The following is a 23,714-nucleotide window of genomic DNA, read 5'->3' as shown; positions in this document are numbered from 1 at the left end:
GGATGAAATTTGGCACGCACGTTTTATTTGACCCAAGGACGAAGCCTATTGAAAATGGTTAAAATCGGTCCATTATTTCACCTAGCCCCCATAGAACAGAACCCCCCGAAAAGGGCTTCTGAGCTCATAATTATGTTAAATATACAGATATATCGATAAAATACGGCATAACTAAGTTTTATAGAAGTCTTGATAACCCTGCCAAATTTCATAAAGATCGGGCCCCATTTGACCCTAGCTCCCATACAAAGTCCCCTTCAGAAAATTACTTGAATGTCCCAAATTAACTTATAAACACAAATATCCCGATGAAATTCAGCACAATAAAATATTATGTAAATATAAATATATTCACAAAATTTTATCGGGCTTGGTCCATATTTGCCCCTAGCCCCCATATAAAGCCTCTTTCAGAAAATTAGTTTTTCATCCATAAATTTCTTAAATGTATCGGAACCAGGGAATATTGAAGATAAATGCGATATTATGAAAAATAAATCACATTTAATATTCATAACTGGTGTAGGGTATCATATGGTCGGCCACGCCCGACTATACTTTCTTACTTGTTTAATATGTATCTAAAAATAAAACAAGTAAGAAGTCTATATTCGCCTTTGCCGAATCTTATATACCCTTCACCATATTGTGTTTAAAAAATATTAATTTTATAAAATGTCAGTTTATTTCATATTCCCGACCCTGTCATAACTTAAGCAAAACAAGAGAAACAACAACAATGCTAAACGAAATAAAAAACAGAAAAAACAAAATACACAACGTAATGAAACCACAGCCATCCAAACATTCGAAACAATATACACAAAAAAACAAAATACACAAGGCAATGAAACCACAGCCATCCAAACATATGAAACGAAATACATACACAAAAAAACAAAAACAAAATACACATCGCAATGAAACCAACCTTTTATACAATAAGCAGTGTTGTTGTTGCTTTTTTGATGAAATTTTCAGAGGTTGTCTCGGATTTTTGCTCATATCTCCGTTATTTATGGACCGATTTTGCTGATTTTCAATAGGAAACTTCTCGAAAGTATGTCCAACAGAATTATTGAAGATTTGGATCCTGAAGATATCTGGGGTCTTCAGAAAATTGATTTCAACAAACACACAGACAGACGGACAGACAGACAGACAGACAGACACGGACATAGCTTAATCGACTCCGCTATCTATAAGGACTCGGAATATACTTTATAGGGTCGGAAAATTATATTGTAGAAATTACAAACGGAATGACAAACTTATATATACCCTTCTCACGAAGCATTTTTATCATACTTGCGATATTTTAATAAAATCCCCTACCATATTCAAGTAGTAATGTTCAATTACATATGAAAACCTAGAGAAACTTTTTAGTATAAAATATCTAGGAAGACACTTATATAAAACTTTTGATTTTAGGACTATAGTCTGTTCTATAGTGAGGACTACTGGAATATTGTCTTGTTCATAATCCGAACTATGGACTATATACTAGTCTGTAGGCTAGACTATTGTCTAGTTTATAGTTTGAACTATTTTTTAGTCTATATTCTGAATTATAGTCGGTAGATCGATAATAATATAAAAATTAACCACTTTTTTGTAATTACTTTAATTTTTTTTTTATTAATATTTTATTTCAATTTATTATAAAAATTGTTTACAAAGTGAAACTACTTCATTTAAGTTATTATAAATTGTATGATCTCTTATAATTCAACTAAATAACTACATATTTTACCAATCCATTCCATATTTATGTTACTTTTTCTAAAAAAGTTTCTTAAAATTAACCTTAAACGAGGTAAAGCTATAATGTTCGATTAAACGTGCCAATAGCAAATTGTTGACCATAAAGAAAAAGGCACTTTGAGCGCCGATCCAATAAAATGTATTCCAAGTCTTAAATTCCAATAGATAGGCAGGCAACAGCCATAAACCCTGGGCCACTAACCATAAAGCAAAATAGGCTGCTGATTGAAGCCATGTAATAGATTGTAGATTATTCAGACATAACGGTAATAGGGCCAAATACCAAACAAAATATTGTGAGGTAACCACCGAATTAAAAGTAACCATAACAAAGGCCAGGGAAAAGATGCAAAACGGTAAAGTTTGTCTAAATTGACCAAAGGCAAAACTTAGATATAAAATCAGTAGCAATTGAGGCAACAGAATAAGGGATTTTTCTAATAGAGAAGTTTCTACAGCAGCACCACTTAGGTATTGCATCAAGAAGTACAAAGAAAAATTGTGTCTAGCATCTTTGCGTACAAAATGATATAAGTAGGCCTCATAGATATATTGCCAACCATAGAGACAATAGAAAAAGCCGGTTATTAAAAATAAACTTAAAAAGGTACCAAAAACTAATAATAACTGTTTGCTAGAGGGAAATAATACAATACGTAAGAACTCCTTTAAAGAGCGCACTAAACGCTCAGATAAACTAAGATAATAGGCTAAACTAAAGAGTAGAGGATAAAGCCGCAAATGTATGGCAAAACCATGTGACAAACCGGCCAATAAAATAAACCAATTGCGTGTACTTTTGCGCGAACAATCCTCCGATTTGGCTAAAAGATATAGGGTTAAGATAACAAAGAAACTGGAAAAACTATCACCATTGCCACGGGTAGAAATAACAGCGGTTAAAGGATTATAAAGCCAAAAGCAGGCTGATAATTTGGCTATTTGGGCAGGTCTATTGCGTTCATCGGTATCACCATAATTGGCACTTGAAGTAGATTTATTAGATTTACCATATTTGGTTAGTAAATATTGTACCGCCTTATTGCATTGTGATTGTAATTCGGCTTTGACAATAGCATAGATTAACACTGCTACTAGCAGATCAAAGGAGGAGTATATAAGTTTACCCACACATGGATGCAATATAACATTGGGTAATTGCATATAAGCCAGCAGGGGACTATAACGATATGTGTGCCTTTTAAAGGGTGTATTACCCTGGAGTATTTGTCTAGCTCCATCGGTTACTACTTTATAATCTATATCCGTATAGGGCACTTCTGAGTGTTCGTCATGTAATTGTCCATAGCAAATTAAAGCCAAGCGTATAACTATAGATATTAATAAATGGAAACGAAAGGAAAGATTCGTTACATTCTCTTTTAAATGTTGCAGTTTCATTGTTTTGGCCGCCATTTTGTGTTTTTTAAAAAATATGTGGAAAATCTTATTATTTTATAATTTCTTAAGAGTGTTTATTGCAATTTTTTCTCTCTATTGCTTTATAATTTTGTTTTCATTTCATGTGCTGCCTTTTGTAGACATTCCTTAAACAGTTGGAACTCTTTGTCACAGGTTTTATGTTGTACATTCAAATCACGACTTACACAGGCTGCATAGACCGTAGCCGTTTCGGCACATTTTCCTAAGAGTATGGGATAGTTGCGTAAACGTTGTTTAGCCTTACGTACTGATTCCATTACTCGCGTTTTTTGAATTTAATAGAATCCTCTAGAGCTGGAAATGATTCTTCGATGAAGGCGTCGTAGAGTGGTCGAGAGAATAGCACCAGCAATGAGGTGGTTATAAAGGTGATTTGAAAGAGACGAGGATTTCTTTGTATCCAATTACGTTTGGGTAATTGGGCGGTACGTTTACGTTGTGCGGCTTGTTGTTTTAGAATTTCTTGCAATTCTTGTGGTGGTTTATAAGGCGGTATGGAAGGATTTGGCATTATTTCTAGCTGAAAGGAAGATAATAAAATGTAGAACTATGTTAGGATTTTTTGATAACAAAAAACTGCAGGGCTAGGCTATAGACTGTAGTGTACACTTTAGTCTGGAGTCTAGTCTAGTTCATAGTTTGGACTATAGTCTAGTCTATATTCTGGCCAATAGTCTAGTCTATAGTCTGGACTATAGAGTAGTCTAGTGTAGTCTATAGGCTGGACTATAGTGTAGTCTATAGTCTGGTATGGTCAATAGTTTGTACTGATAGGACTAAATTATAGATATTGTCCAGTCGATCGTCTGTACTAAAATGTTCCCTTTAAGCTTTAAAAGCCCCTCCTTGTAAAGTAGATTATTAATCATTATAGATTTATGCCGCTTTACCTCTTTAACACAAACGTCTTAACGTTTTCCTTTGGTTTTTTCCTCCTCGGTTTGTTTTTCTTCACTTTTAATATATGGACGTTCCAAATAAATACCCGAACAACATAAAGATTGTTTGTGCCACTTCAAGCAGCATTGGCGCATCTGCTCCAAAACCTCCAAACACTTGTCCTCCTGATAATTATTCTCTATAAATTATATAATAATTACAAGTTACAGGCAATTATTTGCAAATGTTTGATAAACTTACCCTTTAAACAAGCTTGAATTCTACAGGCATTGGCTTTGCAAGGATCTTTTTTGGTATTATATTGGGACATCAATTTTTGCACAACAATTTATGAGACAAGCGAAAAAAGTTGTACAATTTTTCGCATGCAAAATGACTTGATAAGAATGCAAAAAAGAATGAAGAAAGAAAAACACGGAAAAAAGGCAAAAATAAAACAGCTGATCGAAAAGCAAATAGTGATGAGAAAATAATTGTAAAATAATAAAAAGTAATCGAGTATGAGGTGAGAAATAAGTAATCTCGTATAAAACGTATGCTCTACGTGGAGTAACATATACATTAAGTAGAGATATTTGCTAATAAAAAAGTAAAAATAAACAACAACACATAATACATATACAAACACACAAATTTATTTAAAAATTTTGAAATATGTTTAAAAAATAGATGTTTTATTTTCCACACTACGATACTTTTACGTATCATAATATTTACGTTTGACTAATCTGTCAACACTAGTCTCCAAATGGTTACCCATTTTACTATTAGTTGTAGAGTATTCACATCTGTCAATAATTCAATTTTTCTATTAATACGGCATCACTCACTAAGCACGCCAAGTCAGATTTTTTTTCTATCAGTTCTTTACGTGAAAAAAATTATTGGAAAAATAACTTTTATTTTTATACAAAAATAATACAATTTTTTAGAAACAAACAAAATGTATTTAGTTTATAATTAACAAAAGTTTTTATGGTTAATAATTTACATGTCAAGATAAAAAGTTAAAATACTTTAAGAATAATTCTCAACAAAAAAAAAAGAAAAAAGTGTAATAGAGACAAGCAAAAGCCATCTTTTGCAACTGTCATAGAGATTTTTTAGAACACAACAACACAAAGCATTTTAGGTGATAAAAAAAGAAGGAAACATTTAGAAAATTAAAAAGCAAAAAAAAAAAAACAAAAGTGAATTGTGCAAACTCTTTTTTTTTTGCATTAGGCAACAGAAAACAAAACCACTAGGAAAGGAAAAACAAAAATGCCATCCAAAAAGAAGAAATATAATGCACGTTTTCCAGCGGTAAGTGTTTTCTTTTAATAAAAATTAATAAAAAAGAAGAGGAAGAATTGCTAAAACAAACAAAAAAAGCAAAAAATAAATTATTAGAAAAAACAATTATAGTGATAAACAAACTGCCTGCACTAAAATAAAGCAAGCAAAAAAAAACATTTTTAAAGAATTCCATAAATATTAATGAAAAATAACAAAAAAAAAATACAAATGAAACTGTTATAATGAGACTACCCCTTCTAAAATAGTTCTTTTTTGTTGTCTTGCTCATAGCAAGACCTACAGTGTGTTAAATGTATGAGTTTGTGTGTTTGTTTTCCATAAGTTTATGTTATTTTCGTTTTGTTTACTTACAGGGCCGTATCAAAAAGATCATGCAAAGTGATGAAGAAGTTGGAAAAGTGGCCCAAGCTGTTCCCATTATAATTTATATCCTTTTCTAAACAAACAAAATATTTAATTTGAGTGTTTAAAGACACTTATCTAGAATTGAACTAGAACTGAACTATAGCTAAACTAATCTAGAACTAAATTAGGTATAAACTAGAACTAAACTAGAACTGAACTAGAAATGAACTAGAACTGAACTAGAACTGAACTAGAACTGAACTAGAACTGAACTAGAACTGAACTAGAACTGAACTAGAACTGAACTAGAACTGAACTAGAACTTAACTAGAACTGAAGTAGAACTACACTAGAACTGAATTAGAACTCAAATATAACTAAGTAGGTACATTTAATTAAAGTAGAACTTAACAAAAACTGAACTAAAAATAGTAATATTTTTTAAAAATTATATCACATAAAATGATTTCCTTAACTGCAGATTTTATCTGGGATCTTTCGGTCCTATGCCTTTTTTCTCATGTTTACCTAGAACATTAGAGCTTTTCGTCGATTCGCTACTAACAAAAACCCTTAAAATAACCAACTCTCGAAATGCCAAGACACTGTCTACATCCCACATGAAACAGTGCATTATGTCGGAACAACGTTTTGATTTTCTGCGTGAACTGGTACGTAATATACCCGATATAAGTGTTGCCGAAGAGGCGGCTAATTATCAAGAAGAGGATAATCAAAGTTCACCAGAAGAACAATATCCAGATTCGGATACACCATACGATTTAAGTATGCCCTCGACATCGTTAAGAGCTGGACGTCAACAACAACAACAACAGCATACAATTTCAAATGGCCACAATGGTGGAGGACATCATGCAACACAAGTGCATGCTGCTCATCAACCCCATGAGTATCAAAGAAATTATTTAAAACGTTCAATGAGTTCGAATCCCAGTTCGGTTATAAGACATACAACAGCGATGGCTCAAACAAATGTTGATTGTTTGCCAGCCAAATTAGCACGTTCCGATTCAACACCAGTTCCTCAACAACAGCAGTTGTCTACGGCAGCGTCGCTAACAACAGTACAACATCCCCGACTGAAACATCAATCATACTCAATGCCGACGCATATGGAGAACAGTAATAATAATAACAACAACAACAATAACAATAAACCAAATACCCAAACCCCTCTAAAAACGTTACGTACACCCTCGCAACAGACTGCCATACCTGCGCCTATTGTTAACATCGATTATTGCAGTAAGCCAGTAGTTAAAATAGACTATAGTAATCTGCCGTTAGCAGGTGTAACGGCGTCAGCCAATGCAGTGGCTGCACCCTTGAGTGCACCTGCCAATATAGCTAGTACGGCCTTTAATTTCTCAGCCGAACCAGTCATCAATATAGATCTGTCCAATATAGTGGCCTCACCCACATCAGCTATACCCAGCATGGCTACTATAAGTATTGGTACTCCAACCTTACCGCCGCCACCAAAATTACCAGCATCATCGTCATCAGCATCATCTTGCACAGCCCCATCAACATTAACAACTTCGTCATCATCATTATCATCATTAATTAATAAAACAAAACCTTTAACAGCTAAAACAGCTGTTGTTGAACAACAATCTCGTAATTCCAAAGCTGCAATGGCGGAGCCATTCAATTCTACTTCTTCTTCTTCTACTACAAATACTACCAAGGCTACGGCACTAGCTGCTGCAGTTGCTGCCGCCACAACCATGACTACAACGATTTCAGCGACAAAAAGTGATTCATATTTAGACATGGACGAAGATTATGACAATATTTAAAACAAAATTATAATAATAATCCAAAAATTATATTAAAAAAAAAAACATTCATTTAACATACAATCCCAAGGTAATTTTAAGTTATAACTACATTTTTTCTTCTTATTTTATACATATGACCCCACTTTTCTATTTCTAAACTTTAGTTGATTTCGTTAAATATTTCTCTTTTTAATTTTTCACCATCTATTTGAATTTTTATTATTTATATTTATATCCTTGTTTAGCAAGGATTTAATAAAGAAATTTTTAATTGTATGTTATTTAAATATTGTAAAAAACAACAAAAAAAATAAACAAAAATATGAACTTTTTTCTCGTTTTAATTGATGTTAAAGAAAAATATGTTAATGTTTTATTTTAAGATTTTAAAAATAATTACAAAATTAAGGTATGTATTATTAAACTGTTTAAGGAGAACATTTCTCAAAAGAAAACTGTTAATTAAAGACAACTTTCTAAAGAAATGAGTTTCCGATAAATAATTTTCTATTGAAATTTATATAAGAAAAGCAAATTTTCTAAATTCAACTTAAAAAAAAAAGAAAATTTTATATAGAAAACTGAAGAAGTAACTTTTGAAGCAAACTATTTAGCGAAGACACATTTCTAAAGAAAAATGTCTAGCAAACTAAATTTTCTTATAAAACGTCTTAGCGAAGACACTTGTTTTGGGAAAAAGTAAATACTTTTATAGAATTATCCCAACAAAAGGAAATTTTCTAAAACTTTTTTTATAAAGGAACTTTTACTGAAGAATATATCTAGCGAAGACAATTTTCTAAAGTAAACACTTTAGTGAAGACACTTTTAATAAATAACGGTCTAGCCAAGATATATTTTAAACAAAACTCTCCATCCAAGATACTTTCCTAAAGTAAATCATATAGTCTAGTCTTTAATATAGTCTAAACTCTAGTCCAATCTATATTATAGTCTATAATCTAGTTTAGTCTATAGAGTATTCCATATTGTGGTCTTTAGCCCAGTCTATAGGCAAGTCAATAGCCTAGTCAATTGGCAAGTATATATCCTATATATAGGTTATTATATAGCCTAGTCTATAGGCTATTATATAGCCTAGTCTTTAGTAGCCTAGTCTATATGCTAAACCAGAGCCAAGTATATAGGCTAGTCTATAGCCTAGTTTATAGGCTAGTCTATAGCTTAGTCTATATGCTAGTCTATAACCTAGTCTATAGTCTAGTATATATTTTAGTTTATAGTCTAGTCTATTGTCTAGTCTAGTCAAGTCTAGTCAGGTCTAGTCTAGTCTATAGTCTAGCCTATAGTCTAGTCTATAGTCTAGCCTATAGTCTAGTCTATAGTCTAGCCTATAGTCTAGCCTATAGTCTAGTCTATAGTCTGGTCTATAGGCTAGTCTACAGTCTAGTCAATAGTCTGATCTATAGTCTAGTCAATGGTCTGATCTATAGTCTAGTCTATAGCCTAGTCTATAGTCTAATCTATAGTCTAGTCTATAGTCTAGTCAATAGTTTAGTCAATAGTCCAGTCTATAGTCAAGTCTAGTCTATACTGTAGCCTATTATCTAGTCTATAGTCTATTCTATACTTTAGTCTATAGATTAGTCTAACGTATAGTTTATAGCCTATTATATAGCCCAGTTAATAGTATAGTCTAGTCTATAATATTGTCTATAATCTAGTTTATAGTTCAGTCTATGCTCTAGTCTATAGTCTACTCTGTAGTTTAACCTATACTCTTGCCCTATAATCTAGTATATAGCCTAGTTTGTAGTCTAGTATATAGTCCATTATACAGTTTTTTTATACAAAACGTTCTAGCGAATATAACCTTCAAGAAAACACTATTTAGCGGAGACACTTTTCTATAAAAAAAAAAACTATCTAGTACAGACACTTTTCCAAAGATCACAGTTTAGCCAAGACACCTTGTACCAGTTGCGTTATTAAAAATTTATGTTAAAAATAAAAACATTTAAAAATATTTCTTTAAAAATTTGCTTTATTTATTTTTGTTTTTTTTTTTAATTTTATTTTAACCATTTTCAAAAATATATAATTTTTTTTAATTGTTTTTGTTTTTTTTTTTTTAATTTTTTTTGTGTCCTTTAAAGTACTTTTTGTAAAATAAATATATTTTAAGGGATTTTTTTTTAATCATGTTCCTTTTTTTTCTCTCTTTTTTTTTTAAACAAATTGAGCGATTTTTCTTTCAAAGAGGGACATTATCATTTGTGTGTTTGTGTAATTGGCGGTGTTGCTTGTTGTTTTTTTTTTAATTTTTTTTAATATAAAATGTCTAAAACAAAAAATCTAACAAAATACAATCAATATAATATAGAATATATATAAAGTTTTGTGTAAAGTCTGAAACAAAATAATCATCACTAAAAAGAGAGTAGGGGGATAAGTGGTTATATTTAAAATGGTAAAACTTTTTTCTCACGGTTCGGTGTCAGTTTGTACTTTGTTTTTTTTTTCTTCTACTTTTGTCTAATAATTTTTTTCTGTGTAAAAACGACGGTTTTTTTTTCATCAAATGATTTGTAATTTAGTTTAAATGCTGCTTAATTTTGTTGTTGTTTGTTATTTCTCAATCCTCGGGTACTTTCCATTGCAATTGTTTGCCACGATCATAAAGATTTTTCAAGGCGGCAGTGAATTTCTTTTCAGCCTGTAACTGCAAATAGTGTTTGTAGAGCTGTAGGGTGGTGCGTGCATCTTCTACAGAATCATGGGTCTCAGATTGGATTTTAGTGCCCAAGAAATGCCAGGCTAAGAATCTTAAAGATACCATACGATGATGGGGTAAATGGAACAGATGGACAGTGTCTATAATTTGCTCGGAAGGTACATAGATATTAATGACTCTAAATGTAAAGAAAAAAAGCAATAAATTTTTGTGCTGCGATAAATGTAATTAGGAAATACCCACCGGAAATCATTTTTCAAACCATGACCCACAAATAAAACACCCACATCGACCAAATACTTAAGTTTTTGATATGAATTCTTAAGAGCTGTCAAACGTTTGCTGCTGAAATTTGCATCTAAATCGCCTGGTTTAATACCCGAAAATTGTGTTAGATAATCCACCACCTTTTCTTGGGTTGATATGTAATCATCCATAAAGGGTATGCCCTCATCAGGACCTTGTCTAAAGTTTTTGCATTTAAGTAAACAAAAAAATACAAAATATCGAAAAAAAAAAACAAAAACAAAAAAAATCTAAATTAAAACATTTGTTTTATAGCAAAAATTAACAGCTTACCCTCGTATACATGAAATACGCGCAACGCTCATGTGACATGGTTTTATGGTTGCTGTTTTGCCATCCGGACGTATTTCATTCTCTTCGGGATTTAAGGTGACAAATTCAGCATCCATAGCAACCAAATCACCAGCCTGCGGCATTTCATTCGCTTGCAATGGTTTAAATAATGTATCACCAGGATTAAGCGGGTGTACAGGATTAACAATATCCTGAAATATAATACATACATATAAATACATTATTTAAACTCATTCGTTTAGCAAATTTTCATGCTCTATCTCTTTCTTTTTCTGTTAGTCTTACTTAAAAAAGAAGGAGATAATTTATGAAAAAAGAGATGAACATAAAAAAAATATTACTTTTATAAATGGATTAAACAGGGGCTGTGGCTCATTGTGGGGTATTTCTAAATCTTCTGAACCTACGCCCTCATATTGACATTTTTCTGAATTTATACTACTGTAAAATAACACGCAAGGCACTTTCCAATCTAAGGTAAACCAAACGGATTCCTGATTTGATACCGGTGAAATGCTGAAAAGGAAATAAAAGAAAAAATTTCCTAAAAGTTCGATTTTTACAATAATATAAGTTTATTCGCTAGAAGTTTCTACAGAGAAATGTTTAGTTTAGGTTTTACACAGCTCACTGCCAGGAGTAAGCTTTACTTCAGTCGTATGGGTCCCCTTTGCATTGTCTAGTCTATAGTCTAGTCTATCGTCTAGTCTAGTCTATAGTCTAGTCTATCGTCTAGTCTAGTCTATAGTCTAGTCTATAGTCTAGTCTATAGTCTAGTCTATAGTCTAGTCTATAGTCTAGTCTATAGTCTAGTCTAGTCTATAGTCTAGACTATAGTCTAGTCTATAGTCTAGTCTATAGTCTAGTCTATAGTCTAGTCTATAGTCTAGTCTATAGTCTAGTCTATAGTCTAGTCTATAGTCTAGTCTATAGTCTAGTCTAGTCTATATAGTCTAGTCTATAGTCTAGTCTATAGTCTAGTCTATAGTCTAGTCATAGTCTAGTCTATAGTCTAGTCTATAGTCTAGTCTATAGTCTAGTCTATAGTCTAGTCTATAGTCTAGTCTATAGTCTAGTCTATAGTCTAGTCTATAGTCTAGTCTATAGTCTAGTCTATAGTCTAGTCTATAGTCTAGTCTATAGTCGTCTATAGTCTAGTCTATAGTCTAGTCTATAGTCTAGTCTATAGTCTAGTCTATAGTCTAGTCTATAGTCTAGTCTATAGTCTAGTCTATAGTCTAGTCTATAGTCTAGTCTATAGGTCTAGTCTATAGTCTAGTCTATAGTCTAGTCTATAGTCTAGTCTATAGTCTAGTCTATAGTCTAGTCTATAGTCTAGTCTATAGTCTAGTCTATAGTCTAGTCTATAGTCTAGTCTATAGTCTAGTCTATAGTCTAGTCTATAGTCTAGTCTATAGTCTAGTCTATAGTCTAGTCTATAGTCTAGTCTTATAGTCTAGTCTAGTCTAGTCTATAGTCTAGTCTATAGTCTAGTCTATAGTCTAGTCTATAGTCTAGTCTATAGTCTAGTCTATAGTCCTAGTCTATAGTCTAGTCTATAGTCTAGTCTATAGTCTAGTCTATAGTCTAGTCTATAGTCTAGTCTATAGTCTAGTCTATAGTCTAGTCTATAGTCTAGTCTATAGTCTAGTCTATAGTCTAGTCTATAGTCTAGTCTATAGTCTAGTCTATAGTCTAGTCTATAGTCTAGTCTATAGTCTAGTCTATAGTCTAGTCTATAGTCTAGTCTATAGTCTAGTCTATAGTCTAGTCTATAGTCTAGTCTATAGTCTAGTCTATAGTCTAGTCTATAGTCTAGTCTATAGTCTAGTCTATAGTCTAGTCTATAGTCTAGTCTATAGTCTAGTCTATAGTCTAGTCTATAGTCTAGTCTATAGTCTAGTCTATAGTCTAGTCTATAGTCTAGTCTATAGTCTAGTCTATAGTCTAGTCTATAGTCTAGTCTATAGTCTAGTCTATAGTCTAGTCTAGTCTATAGTCTAGTCTAGTCTATAGTCTAGTCTAGTCTATAGTCTAGTCTAGTCTATAGTCTAGTCTAGTCTATAGTCTAGTCTATAGTCTAGTCTATAGTCTAGTCTATAGTCTAGTCTATAGTCTAGTCTATAGTCTAGTCTATAGTCTAGTCTATAGTCTACTCTATAGTCTAGTCTAGTCTAGTCTATAGTCTAGTCTATAGTCTAGTCTATAGTCTAGTCTATAGTCTAGTCTATAGTCTATAGTCTAGTCTATAGTCTAGTCTATAGTCTACTCTATAGTCTAGTCTAGTCTATAGTCTAGTCTAGTCTAGTCTAGTCTAGTCTATAGTCTAGTCTAGTCTAGTCTATAGTCTAGTCTAGTCTAGTCTATAGTCTAGTCTAGTCTAGTCTAGTCTATAGTCTAGTCTAGTCTAGTCTAGTCTAGTCTAGTCTATAGTCTAGTCTAGTCTAGTCTATAGTCTAGTCTATCTAGTCTAGTCTAGTCTAGTCTAGTCTAGTCTATAGTCTAGTCTAGTCTAGTCTATAGTCTAGTCTAGTCTAGTCTAGTCTAGTCTAGTCTAGTCTAGTCTAGTCTATAGTCTAGTCTAGTCTAGTCTATAGTCTAGTCTAGTCTAGTCTATAGTCTAGTCTATAGTCTAGTCTATAGTCTAGTCTATAGTCTAGTCTATAGTCTAGTCTATAGTCTAGTCTATAGTCTAGTCTATAGTCTAGTCTATAGTCTAGTCTATAGTCTAGTCTATAGTCTAGTCTATAGTCTAGTCTATAGTCTAGTCTATAGTCTAGTCTATAGTCTAGTCTATAGTCTAGTCTATAGTCTAGTCTATAGTCTAGTCTATAGTCTAGTCTATAGTCTAGTCTATAGTCTAGTCTATAGTCTAGTCTATAGTCTAGTCTATAGTCTAGTCTATAGTCTAGTCTATAGTCTAGTCTATAGTCTAGTCTATAGTCTAGTCTATAGTCTAGTCTATAGTCTAGTCTAGTCTAGTCTAGTCTATAGTCTAGTCTATAGTCTATAGTCTAGTCTATAGTCTAGTCTATAGTCTAGTCTATAGTCTAGTCTATAGTCTAGTCTATAGTCTAGTCTATAGTCTAGTCTATAGTCTAGTCTATATTCTAGTCTATAGTCTAGTCTATAGTCTAGTCTATAGTCTAGTCTATAGTCTAGTCTATAGTCTAGTCTATAGTCTAGTCTATAGTCTAGTCTATAGTCTAGTCTATAGTCTAGTCTATAGTCTAGTCTATAGTCTAGTCTATAGTCTAGTCTATAGTCTAGTCTATAGTCTAGTCTATAGTCTAGTCTATAGTCTAGTCTATAGTCTAGTCTATAGTCTAGTCTATAGTCTAGTCTATAGTCTAGTCATAGTCTAGTCTATAGTCTAGTCTATAGTCTAGTCCATAGTATAGTCTATAGTCTAGTCTATAGTCTAGTCTATAGTCTAGTCTATAGTCTAGTCTATAGTCTAGTCTATAGTCTAGGCTATAGTCTAGTCTATAGTCTAGTCTATAGTCTAGTCCATAGTATAGTCTATAGTCTAGTCTATAGTCTAGTCTATAGTCTAGTCTATAGTCTAGTCTATAGTCTAGTCTATAGTCTAGTCTATAGTCTAGTCTATAGTCTAGTCTATAGTCTAGTCTATAGTCTAGTCTATAGTCTAGTCTTTAGTCTAGTCTATAGTATAGTCTATAGTCTAGTCTATAGTCTAGTCTATAGTCTAGTCTATAGTCTAGTCTATAGTCTAGTCTATAGTCTAGTCTATAGTTAGTCTAGTTAGTCTATAGTCTAGTCTATAGTCTAGTCTATCGTCTAGTCTATAGTCTAGTCCTATAGTCTAGTCTATAGTCTAGTCTATAGTCTAGTCTATAGGTCTAGTCTATAGTCTAGTCTATAGTCTAGTCTATAGTCTAGTCTATAGTCTAGTCTATAGTCTAGTCTATAGTCTAGTCTATAGTCTAGTCTATAGTCTAGTCTATAGTCTAGTCTATAGTCTAGTCTATAGTCTAGTCTATAGTCTAGTCTATAGTCTAGTCTATGTCTAGTCTATAGTTAGTCTAGTCTAGTCTATAGTCTAGTCTATAGTCTAGTCTATAGTCTAGTCTATAGTCTAGTCTATAGTCCTAGTCTATCTAGTCTTTAGTCAGTCTATAGTCTAGTCTAGTCTAGTCTATAGTCTAGTAGTCTAGTCTATAGTCCTAGTCTATAGTCTAGTCTATAGTACTAGTCTATGTCTAGTCTATAGTCTAGTCTATAGTCTAGTCCTATAGTCTAGTCTATAGTCCTTAGGTCTATAGTCTAGTACTATAGTCTAGTCTATGTAGTCTAGTCTAGCATAGTCTAGTCTATAGTCTAGGTCTATAGTCTCGTCTATAGTCTAGTCCTATAGTCTAGTCTATAGTCTAGTCTATAGTCTAGTCTATAGTCTAGTCTATAGTCTAGTCTATAGTCTAGTCTATAGTCTAGTCTATAGTCTAGTCTATAGTCTAGTCTATAGTCTAGTCTATAGTCTAGTCTATAGTCTAGTCTATAGTCTAGTCTATAGTCTAGTCTATAGTCTAGTCTATAGTCTAGTCTATAGTCTAGTCTATAGTCTAGTCTATAGTCTAGTCTATAGTCTAGTCTATAGTCTAGGCTATAGTCTAGTCTATAGTCTAGTCTAGTCTATAGTCTAGTCTATAGTCTAGTCTATAGTCTAGTCTATAGTCTAGTCTATAGTCTAGTCTATTGTCTAGTCTATAGTCTAGTCTATAGTCTTGTCTATAGTCTAGTCTATAGTCTAGTCTATAGTCTAGTCTATAGTCTAGTCTATAGTCTAGTCTATAGTCTAGTCTATAGTCTAGTCTATAGTCTAGTCTATAGTCTAGTCTATAGTCTAGTCTATAGTCTAGTCTATAGTATAGTCTATCTAGTCTATAGTCTAGTCCTATAGTCTAGTCTATAGTCTAGTCTATAGTCTAGTCTATAGTCTAGTCTATAGTCTAGTCTATAGTCTAGTCTATAGTCTAGTCTATAGTCTAGTCTATAGTCTAGTCTATAGTCTAGTCTATAGTCTAGTCTATAGTCTAGTCTATAGTCTAGTCTATAGTCTAGTCTATAGTCTAGTCTATAGTCTAGTCTATAGTCTAGTCTATAGTCTAGTCTATAGTCTAGTCTATAGTCTAGTCTTATAGTCTAGTCTATAGTCTAGTCTATAGTCTAGTCTATAGTCTAGTCTATAGTCTAGTCTATAGTCTAGTAGTTAGTCTAAGTCTAGTCTATAGTCTAGTCTATAGTCTAGTCTATAGTCTAGTCTATAGTCTAGTCTATAGTCTAGTCTATAGTCTAGTCTAGTCTAGTCTAGTCTATAGTCTAGTCTATAGTCTAGTCTATAGTCTGTCTATAGTCTAGTCTATAGTCTAGTCTATAGTCTAGTCTATAGTCTAGTCTATAGTCTAGTCTATAGTCTAGTCTATAGTCTAGTCTATAGTCTAGTCTATAGTCTAGTCTATAGTCTAGTCTATAGTCTATAGTCTAGTCTATAGTCTAGTCTATAGTATAGTCTAGTCTAGTCTATAGTCTAGTCTATAGTCTAGTCTATAGTCTAGTCTAGTCTAGTCTATAGTCTAGTCTATAGTCTAGTCTATAGTCTCGTCTAGTCTATAGTCTAGTCTATAGCTAGTCTATAGTCTAGTCTATAGTCTAGTCTATAGTCTAGTCTATAGTCTAGTCTATAGTCTAGTCTATAGTCTAGTCTATAGTCTAGTCTATAGTCTAGTCTATAGTCTAGTCTAGTCTAGTCTATAGTCTAGTCTAGTCTAGTCTATAGTCTAGTCTATAGTCTAGTCTATAGTCTAGTATAGTCTAGTCTATAGTCTAGTCTATAGTCTAGTCTATAGTCTAGTCTATAGTCTAGTCTATAGTCTAGTCTATAGTCTAGTCTATAGTCTAGTCTATAGTCTAGTCTATAGTCTAGTCTATAGTCTAGTCTATAGTCTAGTCTATAGTCTAGTCTATAGTCTAGTCTATAGTCTAGTCTATAGTCATAGTTTATTCTATAGTCTAGTCTATAGTCTAGTCTATTCGTCTAGTCTATTAGTCTAGTCTATAGTCTAGTCTATAGTCTAGTTTATAGTCAGTCTATATCTAGTCTATAGTCTATTCTATTTAGTCTAGTCTAGGTCTAAAGCCTAGTCTGTAGTCTAGTTCTATAGTCTAGTCTATAGTCTAGTATATAGGTCTAGTCTATAGTCTAGTCTATAGTCTAGTCTATAGTCTAGTCTATAGTCTAGTCTATGTCTCAGTCTATCGATATAGTTATGTCTAGTATATAGTCTAGTCTATAGTCTAGTCTGTAGTCTAGTCTGTCGTCTAGTCTATAGTCAGTTATCGTTAGTCTGTTAGTCTAGTATTAGGTCTAGTCTATAGTCTAGTATATAGTCGAGGCTATAGGTCTAGTCTATAGTCTAGTCTATAGTCTAGTCAATAGTCCTAGTCTATAGTCTAGTCTATAGTACTAGTCTATAGTCTAGTCTATAGTCTAGTCCTATAGTCTAGTCTATAGTCTAGCTCTATAGTCTTAGTCTATAGTCTAGTCTATAGTCTAGTCTATAGTCCTAGTCCTATAGTATAGTCTATAGTCTAGTCTATAGTCTAGTCTATAGTCTAGTCTAGTCTATAGTCTATATAGTCTATATAGTCTATAGTCTAGTCTTGTCTATAGTCTAGTCTATAGTCTAGTCTTGTCTATAGTCTAGTCTATAGTCTAGTCTATAGTCTAATCTATAGTCTAGTCTATAATTTATTATATAGCGTGGTCCTTAGTCTGGTGCATAGTCTATTTTATAGTCTAGTTTCTAGTCTAAATTCTCGTTCGTTATATTACCTGAAATCATTGAAAATATACCACTGTTGCTGATCTTCACCAAAGCTACCACTGCCTGTTTTCATAGTATGATATTTTCTGCTGACATTTATCAAAGAAACCAAATTCTTTTGACTGCCATCGTCGATTTGGCAAACCACGGCATGTAAAGCATATTCACGAAATGATTCATTGATATTTTGAGCTAAAAAGGGAAAATTTTACAAATTTCAAAAATAAAATACAAAAAATCTTTTTAACTTACGCTTAACACTAGAGGCCTGTTCGACATTAGCAGCTCCTGTGGATCCCTCTGCATTCTTACTATTATCCAACTTGGTATTACTATTATCGGTTTGAACACTCAATTCACCTTGTTCATCAATTGCCATGGAAAAGCCCAGAGGAAACCAAGAATTTTGTCTACCACTAGGTGAAATATTTGTCGTTTGATTTACAGTTGTTGTCGACACTGAGGGAGACTTACGATCGGGATGAACAAAATGACAATCACTACGAGAACAATTTACACCATAACGACAAGGTTTATTTGTATTCAAAGTAGCTGGACTTTCAGACATGGTATGATTATTGCGATTCAATTGTTTGCGCAAAAAATTTAAATCTTTTTCATTATTCAAACCACAATTAATGGTTAGCAGTTGAGGAAGACCAGTGACCTAAAATATATACATATAAAACGATGACTATATATTGTTATATTTATATTCAATTTTTTTCTTTATACTTTAACTGTCTGTTTAGTGGGTGAAAACTTTTTACAATTTTCACAGAACGCTTGTATGCTCTTCTCACAGCCTAATGATCCCTTAAGGATGGTACCGAAATTCATAAATTCTGGTGTTTCTTTTGTTGTTGTAGCGGGATACGTTAGATTGCAGGTTAAAAGAATGCTGTGCTTTGATTTCTCCTCATTACATTTGAGGCAACGATTGATGCTGATTTGTTTGGTACCAAAGAGACGACTGATTTCAGTTTCTTCATTAATTTTACTACGTTCACGTTCATCTTCACGATTGTTTTCATCTGGGGAAAAAGAGGTTTATTTAAAATTGAAAAACATTTCTAAATCCTAGTCTATAGTCTAATCAATAGTCTAGTTTAGTCTCAATTTGTGGAGGTTCCTGTCTATAATCTGGTTTATACTCTTATTTTGTTATACCCTTACCTTGTTTAACATCAATTGCCTGATATATATCAGCACCGGTTTTACTTGAATCTGCATTTGCTTCCTCCGAATATGTTACATATTGTTGTTTGCCTAAAAGTGAGGGTTTTGTGAAAGAAGAAAAAGTTACAATTTTATTCTCAAAACATCAATTTGAGGGAAAATTGTTAAACAAAATATTTACCATAACTATGGCCCACAAATTGTACACCACAAACATGGCTATTCTTATGAGAATCCAAATTTTCATAATGCATTTGATGCAAAATGAAACGATTCCAATTCTAAGAAATATAAAAACACAAAACGTAAAGAAAAAACATAAAAACAAGTTGTTTTTTTTGTACCCACCTGTATTAAACTAATTAAATTAATATTTGATGATCTATCGGATAAAATGAGGCCCAAGGCAGAAGCCTCGGGTACAGTACGAAAAGATCTTAAGAAATTGCTGGCCTGGCAAGGTGTAGAAGCTAAAAGTAAAGTCCATTAAACTGTTGCTTTTAATAGCAATTTATTAACCAAACTTACCACTACTTTTATCCAACATATAGAAAAGAAAACCCAATTCACACGATAAACAAAACTCTTTGGCACAACTATGATTTAATAATTTCTGGCGCAAAGGTTCTATGAAATATAAAATCTGCAACATGGCATTGCAATAGGAATTGGGCAAGGTGGCCTCTAGGCCAGCAAAACAAGTTTGATTGTGTTGCTCAAAATCAAAGTCTTGAGTACCCAATTTGGTGTATTTCAATTCCACCTTGCGATAACGTCTTGGTATAATTTTCACGCCGGATTCAGAAGACTTGACCGCATTATTAAGACCATTACCACTGCCTGAACTTAAGCCGGCACCATTTTCCAAAATGTACGGTATTTGATTACGTCTTAAAGTGCGCGGATTGGGTGAATAGCCAATGGGTCCTTGCATTTTCATGTTATTCAAAACCTCCTGTTCAATGGGTTTGGGGCGGCGATATTGATAGCGCAACAATTCAGTGGGCCAGTCGGAAAACCAACGTGATCCAGTTACCAAGTGTGGCAATACTATAGACGATAATGGGAATGTGGTGTCTGTAATGGGTACTATAGGCAACTGGGGCACTGGATCGGCAAATTCGGTGTCACGTGAAAAGTTATTGAATTGTGGTTGTGGCGTATTCACCGCTGCTATGATACTTATATGACCTGACTGATCACCAAACGCCATAACTTGAGACGAAGAACTGACATCAAAACACTGGTTACCGGTCGTATTTATCTGATACATAGAGACACGCGGTTCACTTAATTCCACCGTATCGACCAATTGCACTTGACCATAACTGGAAACAACGGCCAAACGTGAAGCTTGTGAGGGTAAAAATTTCAAGAGTTGTGGATCGAGGAGTACTTGTATGGGTGATACTAGACGCAACATGCGTAAATCATAGACCATTAGAAAACGGTCAACGGCCAGAGTACCTTGACGACCACTATAACCACAGGATATTAAATAATTGCCCTGAACATCGAAATCCGATAAACTGCCGGTGTGGGTCTTGATGGTGTGTTCGACATGAAGAGAATTTAAGTCGCGCAAGGTAATGGTGCCATAAGGATCGCCAGCAAAAAGAAAACGGGAATTCTGTCTTAAGACCGTGCAGCCTGTTGAGCCAACATGTTCCTATTTAGTAGAGGAGATTATCTATCTAACTATCTACATATTTCTCAACTAATAAGAACCTACCAAATTAGTTTCCTTTAAAGTTCTCAAATCAAAATCAATCATTTCATCTTGCAAACCCGCCATAATTAAACGTTGTGGTGACAACTGTTGCATACAGACCATTTCCGTCATATTCTTCGATTTATGGGTAAATTTTGGAATTCCGCGACGTATTTGATGCCTTAACGATGTTTGAGTTAAAGCCAATATACCCGAATCTATAGTAGAAATTTGACGTACTATATCGGAGGGATGAACCTGGAAGGAGGTGTACTTTTGTAGATTGCTGCTAAAGTACGAGGTGACATGACCCTTGAAAAACAAAGAACATTTTATAATGATTAATCACTGTTCCGTATTTTTTTTTTCGAAGAAATTAAGTGATTAATACCCCTTGATTGCCCATCCAAAGTAATTCTTCATAGTCGTCAAATGCCACCGCTGAAACACCAAAATTCTCACCACCATCGGCCAAAATGGGCACCAGTTCCATGTAGTCGGCATCCCCTGAACCCAAATTAAAACCGGGAAAATTGGGAGAATAGTGATTATTGCTACGTTGGCCACCACCATCATAAACATCTAAAGAAACAACAAAAACTTAACTCTTAAATTTCTCACAAATCATTTTCCCAACTCACTCAACATGTCATCTGCTGGTGGCCCTATACTATCGGCACCACAATACACATAATCCATAATTTATTTATTTTGATTTTTGTCTAATTTTTTAATTTTTCTTCTACTATATTTTTTCTTGTTGGATTCATGGAGTCTTCTTTGTTTGTTTGTGTCGCAATTTTTCTTGTACTTCTGTTTTCACTTGCATTCGTATTATGGTAACTTTCCCTTGGGTATATGAATAAGTGTGTGTGTGTGTGCTGCAGTTTTGTTTTCGTGACCTTTTTTCTTATTGTTTGTTTTTTTTTTTTTCTTTGTTTTTATATATATTATATATTTTTGTATATTTTTTAAATTTCTAACACTTTTTTCAGTTTTATTTTATTTAGTTATAAATTATTTTCACAATAACCTTTAATATTTTGCTTTTTTATTAGTTTTTTGATAATTTTCCCAATTTTTTTGTGTAAAACTTGTAAAAAAATTTCTTTTTCTTTGCTTAAGTATTGCCAGACTAAAGTTATATATGACAAGTTGGCTTTTCTTTGTTATTGTTTTTTCTGTTGATATATATTAAATAAATTATGAAACACTCTGTTGTTAATGAAAATGACAACAAGGCGTATAAGTATAGGATGTTTTGGCACCTCTATTGTTTACATAGAGAAATGTCAAATTTCATATATAAAAAATATTTCTAAAATATGTTTTGTCAAACTCTTTGGATAAAAAACTAATGGATTTGTTGTGTGGCGGTGACCTTACTTAATTTGTTTCGCTAATGACAATTTCATTATTTCTAACAATTGTTTAGTAAAAATTGAGTCATTTTATATTCATTTAACAAGTTTTACATAAAAATGCCTTGCGTTGAAGAAAGTCCCAAGGAAGTAGATGTTGCTTTGCAAATCTTGGATATTGTTACACCACGCATCAATGTATCGGCTGACACGGATTCAGAGGTGGTACGAGAAACCTCACAAACCGATCATTTAAACAAACGTTTGTTGCAAACTTTTCTACAACGCCTTAATGTTATGTCCGTCGTACCCACTAACAATACCGAACCGGAGGAGGATAATTCCCAAGAATTTGAAGATTAATTGTTTATATATTAAGTATTACTTTGTATTTTAATAAAAAAAAATTGAAACTAAAATCTAATTGTAAAACTATGAATATGAAAAAATGTTAAAACATGAAAATTCGCTTAGTTTATGGTGTTTTTAGAGGGGGTGAAATGTTTTAGGGGATATTAAATTAAATGCGACGCCTTTTATTGCTTTGTATAGGTGGTGGGGTAGTCGAAGGACTACTGGACTCCAAAGACATGGAACCTCTAGTACGTTTAGGTGTTCTTTTGGGAGCATCGGTTAACTTCGACGTAAGTTTCTTATCCAATTCCTTAGAAGTAATTAAACTTGAAGAGGTTTTTGTTTGTGAACTCAAAGTTTTATCTAAAATATGAAGAAAATGTCAAAAATTAAATTAAATTTTTTTTTTGTCAGTATTTACCCTTACTGATGGTATTATCTGTTACCACTGCTATTATTGAGGGAGGACCTTCATTACTCTGACGACTTTCCTCACTGGCAGCACGTTTTTTCGATAGCAGCGTTGAAAATTCCGCTTCTGGCAGTGAAAATTCTCTTTCTTCGTTGGGAAATGGTAATGGCTCTAAATCCTCTAAAGCTTCTAGATTATACATTGTTCTCAAGTGCACCCATATACTTTCTGTTGTGTAGTCGCGATTTAAACTTCTGGACAGACGATCTGTTATACAGGCAATGTAAAAATGTCTATTAACTCCTACCGGTTTTAAGCCACCCATGGCATAGAATAACTGTATTTCCTCTTCTGCAGTCCATTCATGATCGGCAGCGGCTAGTAGACTTTTTTCTCGTGCCGTCATAGTCATTTTTCAAGGAATGGTGAAATATGTGTTTTTCGTTTATAAAAAAAGACAAAGCGCGTTTGAAATATTTTCCTACGGAACCAGAGCCCTGCGCCGACAAATATTAACGGCGGCGGCGACTGACACTAAATATGTCGGCGCGGCTTAAAATCGACTGTAAGCCGGCTAAGTTTTCAACTACGTTTAATTTTTAATTTTTCAACGATTTTAAATAAAAACGGAATCCGAGAGATCAGAAAGTGGGATTTTGGAAGCAAATATATTGTTTATAACAACAAAACAGAGCAAGCTCAAAAGTTGTGTCAGAAATTATGCAGGGATGAATTCTTAAAAATTAAAAACAAATCCTTTCTCCAAGTTTTACTAGGATCTGCCGATATTTAACCCTATCTTCCATATAAAACATCTTGCAGAAAATCAGTTTCTAAAAAATTTTGCATTAAGAAAATGATCAATAACGTAAAAACAAAGATATTTTATTTGTTTATTTACTAGCTATACCCAGTGTGCTGTGCTACCCTTAAAGCAATATAAATAAGAAACCCACTTAACGATTTTGATGATTCTAACTACAATGGTTTTCCAGATA

General features: G+C 33.1%; 8 protein-coding genes across 11 annotated transcripts; 2 read left to right on the top strand and 6 right to left on the bottom strand.

The window, feature by feature from the left end:
• Window positions 1–1,620: 1,620 nt before the first annotated feature.
• Window positions 1,621–4,556, bottom strand: LOC119605091 (GPI mannosyltransferase 1). The gene is made up of 3 exons (XM_037958034.1): window positions 4,351–4,556; window positions 4,101–4,288; window positions 1,621–3,730 (listed from the first exon to the last, which is right to left on the bottom strand). Exon 3 carries the CDS (start codon window positions 3,181–3,183, stop codon window positions 1,786–1,788), a length of 1,398 nt encoding a protein of 465 aa, XP_037813962.1. The 5' UTR covers window positions 3,184–3,730; window positions 4,101–4,288; window positions 4,351–4,556; the 3' UTR covers window positions 1,621–1,785.
• LOC119605095 lies at window positions 3,221–3,601 on the bottom strand. The gene has a single exon (XM_037958039.1). The coding sequence runs from the start codon at window positions 3,465–3,467 to the stop codon at window positions 3,270–3,272; it is 198 nt and encodes a 65-aa protein (XP_037813967.1). The 5' UTR covers window positions 3,468–3,601; the 3' UTR covers window positions 3,221–3,269.
• LOC119605092 lies at window positions 3,221–4,288 on the bottom strand. Of its 2 annotated transcripts, none has more exons than XM_037958035.1 (2): window positions 4,101–4,288; window positions 3,221–3,730 (listed from the first exon to the last, which is right to left on the bottom strand). In XM_037958035.1, exon 2 carries the CDS (start codon window positions 3,719–3,721, stop codon window positions 3,467–3,469), a length of 255 nt encoding a protein of 84 aa, XP_037813963.1. In that variant the 5' UTR covers window positions 3,722–3,730; window positions 4,101–4,288; the 3' UTR covers window positions 3,221–3,466. The 2 variants fall into 2 exon arrangements, with proteins under 2 accessions (XP_037813963.1, XP_037813964.1); XM_037958036.1 differs by having other exon boundaries at window positions 3,221–3,726; window positions 4,101–4,245.
• LOC119605094 (cx9C motif-containing protein 4) lies at window positions 3,440–4,535 on the bottom strand. 2 transcript variants are annotated; one of them, XM_037958037.1, is made up of 3 exons: window positions 4,351–4,535; window positions 4,101–4,288; window positions 3,440–3,730 (listed from the first exon to the last, which is right to left on the bottom strand). In XM_037958037.1, exons 1-2 carry the CDS (start codon window positions 4,418–4,420, stop codon window positions 4,119–4,121), a joined length of 240 nt encoding a protein of 79 aa, XP_037813965.1. In that variant the 5' UTR covers window positions 4,421–4,535; the 3' UTR covers window positions 3,440–3,730; window positions 4,101–4,118. The 2 variants fall into 2 exon arrangements, with proteins under 2 accessions (XP_037813965.1, XP_037813966.1); XM_037958038.1 differs by having other exon boundaries at window positions 3,448–3,726.
• Window positions 4,557–4,934: 378 nt separating the features above from the next.
• LOC119605105 (dr1-associated corepressor homolog) lies at window positions 4,935–7,853 on the top strand. Its single transcript, XM_037958054.1, has 4 exons — window positions 4,935–5,242; window positions 5,335–5,415; window positions 5,763–5,835; window positions 6,283–7,853. The coding sequence occupies exons 2-4, from the start codon at window positions 5,374–5,376 to the stop codon at window positions 7,575–7,577; spliced, it is 1,410 nt and encodes a 469-aa protein (XP_037813982.1). The 5' UTR covers window positions 4,935–5,242; window positions 5,335–5,373; the 3' UTR covers window positions 7,578–7,853.
• A 1,854-nt stretch (window positions 7,854–9,707) lies between these two features.
• LOC119605081 (PAN2-PAN3 deadenylation complex catalytic subunit PAN2) lies at window positions 9,708–21,726 on the bottom strand. Its single transcript, XM_037958012.1, has 14 exons — window positions 21,231–21,726; window positions 20,981–21,171; window positions 20,611–20,901; window positions 19,407–20,547; window positions 19,227–19,348; window positions 19,060–19,159; window positions 18,876–18,968; window positions 18,435–18,733; window positions 17,952–18,366; window positions 17,708–17,891; window positions 11,196–11,370; window positions 10,834–11,045; window positions 10,498–10,719; window positions 9,708–10,432 (listed from the first exon to the last, which is right to left on the bottom strand). Exons 1-14 carry the CDS (start codon window positions 21,286–21,288, stop codon window positions 10,156–10,158), a joined length of 3,780 nt encoding a protein of 1,259 aa, XP_037813940.1. The 5' UTR covers window positions 21,289–21,726; the 3' UTR covers window positions 9,708–10,155.
• Window positions 21,727–21,938: 212 nt separating this feature from the next.
• Window positions 21,939–22,369, top strand: LOC119605107. Its single transcript, XM_037958057.1, has one exon. The coding sequence runs from the start codon at window positions 22,071–22,073 to the stop codon at window positions 22,311–22,313; it is 243 nt and encodes an 80-aa protein (XP_037813985.1). The 5' UTR covers window positions 21,939–22,070; the 3' UTR covers window positions 22,314–22,369.
• Window positions 22,302–23,227, bottom strand: LOC119605106 (MRG/MORF4L-binding protein). 2 transcript variants are annotated; one of them, XM_037958055.1, is made up of 2 exons: window positions 22,726–23,227; window positions 22,302–22,667 (listed from the first exon to the last, which is right to left on the bottom strand). In XM_037958055.1, the coding sequence occupies exons 1-2, from the start codon at window positions 23,126–23,128 to the stop codon at window positions 22,471–22,473; spliced, it is 600 nt and encodes a 199-aa protein (XP_037813983.1). In that variant the 5' UTR covers window positions 23,129–23,227; the 3' UTR covers window positions 22,302–22,470. The 2 variants fall into 2 exon arrangements, with proteins under 2 accessions (XP_037813983.1, XP_037813984.1); XM_037958056.1 differs by having other exon boundaries at window positions 22,732–23,227.
• Between the last annotated feature and the right edge of the window lie 487 nt (window positions 23,228–23,714).

Source organism: Lucilia sericata, unplaced genomic scaffold (assembly GCF_015586225.1).
Source record: "Lucilia sericata isolate MDLA Ls3-8-SP2 unplaced genomic scaffold, ASM1558622v1 Contig000456F_arrow, whole genome shotgun sequence".
Lineage (NCBI taxonomy): Eukaryota > Metazoa > Arthropoda > Insecta > Diptera > Calliphoridae > Lucilia > Lucilia sericata.
This window is presented reverse-complemented; position numbering and strand designations above follow the sequence as displayed.